The sequence below is a fragment of the Mandrillus leucophaeus genome, unplaced genomic scaffold (assembly GCF_000951045.1).
Source record: "Mandrillus leucophaeus isolate KB7577 unplaced genomic scaffold, Mleu.le_1.0 Scaffold331, whole genome shotgun sequence".
Classification (NCBI taxonomy): domain Eukaryota; kingdom Metazoa; phylum Chordata; class Mammalia; order Primates; family Cercopithecidae; genus Mandrillus; species Mandrillus leucophaeus.
Window position 1 is genome coordinate 1,550,047 of NW_012103488.1, and position 6,782 is coordinate 1,556,828.

Below are 6,782 nucleotides of genomic sequence, written 5' to 3' on the forward strand. Positions count from 1 at the left end.
GAACGTTCTGTTCACTTGTGAACAACAGCTGATCCACTTGAAGCTCATTTGGACTTACTGTTGTTTCCTTGGCTAGGTTTCCTAGAACTTGACTTGCATCACACTATCATTCCTGCAAAATCACCAGAGAAATGCAGTTTGGACATGATTCCGGACCTCAAAGCCATGGACCCCCTTAAAGCCAAGACAGCCTCCCTCTTTGAGCAGAAGTCCATGAAAGGATGGTGGCCGTGCTACGCAGAGAAAGATGGCACCCGCGTGATGGCTGTATGAACATTTCCTGGTTCTGGTTGAAGATCGTTTGTGCCTTTTATCATTTCGGTTTTGCCCTTTATCCATAGACTTACTCCAGATAAAATGAAGTTTTAAATTGGTGGGAGTTTAAGTTATAGGAACAGTTTGTCTTTGGGATATGTTTGCCTTTGTCTTACAATATAAGGCGGGAGATGCTGTAAGCATGTGCTTGGAGTTGGAGGAAGGTGAAGTAGTTGGAATGGTCAAAAACTAGAAGCTCAGGTAGTTTCACTATATTTTCCTTGGGACTCTTCTTCATCAGGAAAGTTAATTAATGCTGGGCTTCTAGTACAATTTAGCATGGAAAAGGGAACTTCAAATCTGAACTTTTCTCATTAAAAAAAAAAAAAAGGTGGGGCTGAGTGTGGTGGCTCACGCCTGTAATCCAAGGCGGGTGGATCACCTGAGGTCAGGAGTTCAAGACCAACCTGGCCAACATGGCAAAACCCCATCTCTACTAAAAAAAAAAAGTAGCCAGGAGTGGTGGTGCACACGTGTAGTCCCAGCTACTCAGGAGGCTGAGGCATGAGACTCACTTGGACCCAGGAGGTGTAGGTTGCAGTGAGCCAAGATCATGCCACTGCACTCCAGCCTGGGTGACAGTGAAAGTCTGTCTCAAAAAAAAAAAAAAAAAAAGGGGGTGGAAGCAGCAAGATGTGCTGGCATTAGTTGGATAAAAAGGCCATAAATTACAAGCAAGTTCAGGAACTCAAGATGTGTTTTGATCTAGAAGCAATAGTGTGGGTTACCATGCCTTATCACGAAAGACTACCGAGTTCATTATGCATTATTAAAAATAGCTAATATTTTTGATCATTAATTTTGAACCAGGCAGTATGCCAAGTGCCTTACATTCATAATCTTTTTAAAAACAACCTTGGTGTATAATTTACATAAACTGTATTCATTTAAAGTACACAATTTGATGAGTTTTGACAGATGTATACACTCATCGAACCATAATCAAGGTCCGGAACCTTCCCATCACCTCCAAAATGTCCTTGTGCTCACTCTCTGGAGTCCATTGCTCCCTCCCTCCCTGGTCCCAGGAAACTACTGACATGCTTTCCATTACAATACAGCAGTTTGCACATAACCTCACTTAGTTCTGCTGACAACGCCATGAAGTAGACATTGGCCCCGTTTTAGCGATTCCACAAACAGGCTTGGAGAGATCGAGCAACTTGCCGAAGTCAGAAACCCAGCTTTGTCTGACTTGTAAGGGTAGGAGTCCTCAGAGCTCTACTCAGGGCCAGTGCTTCCCAGATTGTTGGTGACCTTGCCGGCTTTCCTTGCTCTTAGAAAGTCAGTTACAATTTTAGGTATGGCTCACTATGAAAGTGGGCAAGTTTTTAGTTTTTGGAGATGAAGTCTCACTCTGTCACCCAGGCTGGAGTGCAGTGGTACAATCTCCGCTCACTGCAACCTCCTCCTCTCGAGTAGCTGGAACTACAGGTGCACGCCACCATGCTGGCTAATTTTTTTGTATTTTTAGTAGAGATGGGGTTTCGCCATGTTGGCCAGGCTGGTCTTGAACTCCTGACCTCAGGTGATCCTCCCGCCTCGGCCTCCCAAAGTGCTAGGATTACAGGCATGAGCCACTGCACTGGGCCAAAAGTGGGCAAGTTTCTAGACCACTTTCACTTTGGCCTCACTGTTCTCATTTGCACATGAACACAATAGTAGTTGTAGGGTTGCCATGAGTATTATACGAGATAACCCATGTAGAACATTTAAACGGTGCTGGGAGCATCACTCAGGAACCCCTGAGCAGGGAGACAACATTCATTCACTCACTCACTCATTGAGCTAGTGTACACGGAGTACCTACTGAATGACAGCAACTGTGCACAATAGGTGACAATGATAGGCATGAAGAGACATGGCTCTGTTCTCTTAATGGGAGCCTACAATAATGCTCAATAAATATTAGATATTGTTATTAGCGGTATTCAGGTTAGTCTGGGTCCAAGTGAAGTTACATAGGAAGGTGTGTGGGAAGACAAGGAGACCAATGTGAGAACGTTAGAGGGAGATACAGCAAATGAAAAGTAGGGAGTGGGGGAAGCAATTTGTCCTCAAAGTTTCCCACACAGCATCAGTTCAGAAACACATGGACGAGGAAATGGGATGAAATCTCTTGAGAAAAACTGAAGGCAATCTAAGGATTGTTTTACAAGTATAAAAATCATTGCTCAGGGAATACTCCTTGGGTTGAAGTAAAAATATTTGTGAAACGTGATGTCATGTGTTTAACCTGCTCTGCTTTACTGAAGGGGAAAGTGGAGATGACATTGGAAATCCTCAACGAGAAGGAGGCCGACGAGAGGCCAGCCGGGAAGGGGCGGGACGAACCCAACATGAACCCCAAGCTGGACTTACCAAAGTGAGAGGCCTTCTTTGTTCTCCCACTCCCCAAACACCTGCAGTCTGAGAGCCCCCCTTCCCATTGCCCTAATGAGATGGATTAGCTTTTGTGGTCTTCCTATTCTGGTAGTTAATAGTAGTGGGTAGGGGTGGAGAGGTTGGTGATCTGGCTTCGTTTAAAGAATTCTCCTTTCCAGGAAACCAAAGTTCAGCATCTTAGGAAGCTGTCATAGGTTAAAGAGCCTTTCTCAGTCAACGAAGGGGAATATCTTTTCTTGACCTCATTAATATGATTCTTTATTCCTGAAACTGTGTTATGCTCTGGGATAAAATATGCATCCCTCCTGAGTTGGGTAGGTGATACCGTTTCTTTGCAATGCAGTCGACCAGAAACCTCCTTCCTCTGGTTCACCAACCCATGCAAGACCATGAAGTTCATCGTGTGGCGCCGCTTTAAGTGGGTCATCATCGGCTTGCTGTTCCTGCTCATTCTGCTGCTCTTCGTGGCCGTGCTCCTCTACTCGTTGCCGGTAGGAGCCCTTCCTTGGCCCCTTGTCTTGGCTTTCTTGTGAGTTGCGGTTGGCCCTCTCCCTTGGCATCTGCCCTGACCACTGTGCAGAAGAATGACCTGCTCAGCAGCGTGGGGTTGCAACCCTTCTGCTTTGGGGAAATTTAAAGTAATGTGTCTTGTAATTAGAATCACATTCCCAGGGTTTCACAAATTACGGGCAGAACTTTGCTTTATGGTCTGAAAATAACTTTGGTCTCAGCAATTCTAGGAGAAATCACTCAGGTCTCAATCAGTGTGTGTCTGGACCACAGCCAGCATTTCCAACTGATCTTCCTGACTTCAGACTTTCTTGTTCCAAACCATCCTGCATCCCAATTCCTTGTCCTAGCTTCAAGAATCCCCAAATCTGGGTTCATTTTGGGTCTACATACACCCTGTGTTCCACCCAAACTAGATCGTTGATCCCAACCTCCCCAAATATTATTGCCCTTACCTATCTGGATGCCTTTGCCAATTTTGTTTCTCTGTCCATATTTATCTATCAAAACCTCACTCATTCTTTAAGGTTCATGTCACATATACCCTCCCCCTTAAATTTTCCCCTAATCACCCCAGTCATGAATGGGAATCCAAGTGGGAGATTTGGCAGTGTGCCTAGAAGCAGTACCTCCCTTCCTCCATCCAGACGATGTATTGTGCATCTGCGATAGGCTAGGAATTAAGTTATAGAGACGATTGAATTATTGGCATGACGGGTGCCCCAGAGCAGTTCATATTCTGGGAACTAGCAGCCATGGGAACAAGGACACATTACTAAGGGAGGTGAGCTGTTATGGAGACAGAAACAAACAACCGTGGGCACCCCCTGCTAAGACAGTTCCTCCAAGGAGGGGACATTCAAGTTTGCCAAGTGGAGAAGGGATAGTCCAGGCAGAGGAAGCCATGCTCAGAAGTTGGACGAGTGGCACTGAATGTCACAGGAGGCATTCAAAAGCTCTTACTCCAAAATTCACATAAATAATATCAGCCGGGCGAGGTGGCTCATGCCTGTAATCCTGGCACTTTGAGAGACTGAAGCGGGTGGATCACTTGAGGTCAGGAGTTCAAGACCAGTGAACTCCAGCATAGTGAAACCAACATAGTGAAACCCTGTCTCTACTAAAAATACAAAAATTAGTTGGGTGTGGTGGCACACATGCCTGTAATCCCAGCTACTGGGGAGGCGGAGGTTGCAGTGAGCTGAGATCACACCATTGCACTCCAGCCTGGATAAAGAAGCAAGACTCTGTCTCAAAAAAATAGTATTGTAGCCACACAAGTAGCAGGGGTTTGGGTTTTGTGTCTTCATTTTTGTGTCTTCATTTTTCCCCAGTAAAGTACTTCCAGTTTGTCATCTATGAGTATATGTACACTATTTTATAGTCGTAGATGGTCAAACTGCTTTTTTGTTTGTTTGGTTTTTTTTTTTTCCTGGAGACAGTCTCACTCTATCACCTAGGCTGGAGTACAGTGGCAGGATCTCAGCTCACTGCAACCTCTGCCTCCCAGGTTCAAGCATTGCTCATGCCTCAGCCTCCCAAGTAGCTGGGATTACAGGCACCCGCCACCACATCCAGTCAATTTTTGTATTTTTAGTAGAGACAGGGTTTCACCATGTTGGCCAGGCTGGTCTCGAACTCCTGATCTCAAGTGATCCATCCACCTCGGCCTCCCAAAGTGCTAGGATTACAAGTATGAGCCACCACACTCGGTCCCAGTCCCACTGTCTTGACCATTTAAAAAGCTGCTCCTAGTTATTTTATTTTTTATTTTTTTGAGATGGAGTCTTGCTCTGTCACCTAGGCTGGAGTGCAGTGGCACAATCTTGGCTCACTGCGAAATCTGCCTTGCAGGTTCAAGCGATTCTCCAGCCTCAGCCTCCCAAGTAGCTGGGATTACAGGCACCCACCACCAGACCCAGCTAATTTTTTTATTTTTAGTAGAGATGGGGTTTCACCATGTTGGCCAGGCTGGTCTCCAACTCCTGACCTCATGTGGTCCGCCCACCTTAGCCTCCCAAAGTGCTGGGATTACAGGCATGAGCTACTGCGCCAGCCTAGTTATTTTTCCTGATTTAGATTTTATTGGCAGCTGGGTACAGTGGCTCACACTTATAATCCCAGCAATTTGGGAGGCTAAGGCGAGCAGATCACCTGAGGTCAGGAGTTTGAGACCAGCCTGACCAACATGGTGAAACCCCATCTCTACTAAAAATTAAAAAATTAGCCGGGCATGGTGGTGGGTACCTGTAATCCCAGCTACTTGGGAGGCTGAGGCTGGAGAATCGCTTTAACCTGCGAGGCAAAGGTTGCAGTGACCAGAGATCGTGCCACTGCACTCCAGCCTGGGTGACAAGAGAGAAACTCCGTCTCGAAAAAAAAATTCTATTGGTTTAAACCAGTAGTTCCCAATTAGGGGAGATTTTGTTCCCCACCCCCAAGAAGACATTTGGCAAAGTCTGGAGATATTTTGGTTGCAACAACTTGGGGGGTGCTACTGGCACTCCGTGGGTAGAGGCTAGTGACAGCTGCTGAACATCCTACAAGGCACAGGACACTCCCCAACAAGAATCATCTGGTTCAAAATGTCAGTAGTGCCAAGATTGAGAAACCCTAACTGAAAACCATATATACATACATATTTTTTTTTACCACTGTTTTTGTTTCCTTTCCAGAACTATTTGTCAATGAAGATTGTAAAGCCAAATGCGTAACAAAAGCAAAGGCTTCATTTCAAGAGTCATCCAGCAATGAGAGAATCCTGCCTCTGTGGACCAACATCTAGTGTGATTTTGTGTCTGAGACCACACCCCAGTAGCAGGTTCCGCTACGTCACCGAGCCCCATTGATTCCCAGAGGGTCTTAGTCCTGGAAAGTCAGGTCAACAAGCAACGTTTGCATCATGTTATCTCTTAAGTATTAAAAGTTGTATTTTCTAAAGTTTAAATCATGTTTTTCAAAATATTTTTCCAGGTGGCTGGTTCCATTTAACAATTATCTTTTTATGTGTCTTCGGTTCTAGAATTCAGTTTTTTGAAATTGCTAAATAGAATTCAAAAATCTCTGCATATTGAGGTGATATACTTCATATTTGTAATCAACTAAAAGAGCTGTGCATTATAAAATCAGAATAGTTAGAACAATTCTTATTTATGCCCACAACCATTGTTATATTTTGTATGGATGTCATAAAAGTCTATTTAACCTCTGTCATGAAACTGAATAAAAATGGTTCACCTTTGCCCCTGGCTGTTGGTTGTAGCTGTGAGTCAAGTTGGGAAGGAGGCATTTTTCTGGCCTTGTCTCAGTGAAGAGAAGGTCATGGCATACCTCTGGGCCATATGCCCTTTATAAATATCCTGCCCAATTTTAGCCAATTGGTCAAACTGAATATAACATTATAAATAATAAAAACTAACACTTGGCCTGGCACAGTGGCTCACGCCTGTAATCCCAGCACTTTGGGAAGCCGAGGTGGGCAGATCACCTGAGGTTGGGAGTTCAAGACCAGCCTGACCAACATGGAGAAACCCTGTCTCTACTAAAAATACAAAATTAGCCGGGCATGGTGG

General features: G+C 44.9%; 1 protein-coding gene across 2 annotated transcripts in view; it reads left to right on the forward strand.

The window, feature by feature from the left end:
- MYOF (myoferlin) overlaps positions 1 to 6,451 on the forward strand; it is a 179,663-nt gene extending 173,212 nt beyond the window's left edge. For both annotated transcript variants that reach the window (XM_011988472.1, XM_011988473.1), the window contains 4 exons: positions 77 to 267; positions 2,571 to 2,680; positions 3,044 to 3,191; positions 5,886 to 6,451. In XM_011988472.1, the coding sequence (XP_011843862.1) occupies positions 77 to 267; positions 2,571 to 2,680; positions 3,044 to 3,191; positions 5,886 to 5,924 (488 nt within the window). In that variant the 3' untranslated portion in view covers positions 5,925 to 6,451. The remainder of the gene's footprint in view (positions 1 to 76; positions 268 to 2,570; positions 2,681 to 3,043; positions 3,192 to 5,885) is intronic.
- Positions 6,452 to 6,782: the final 331 nt, after the last annotated feature.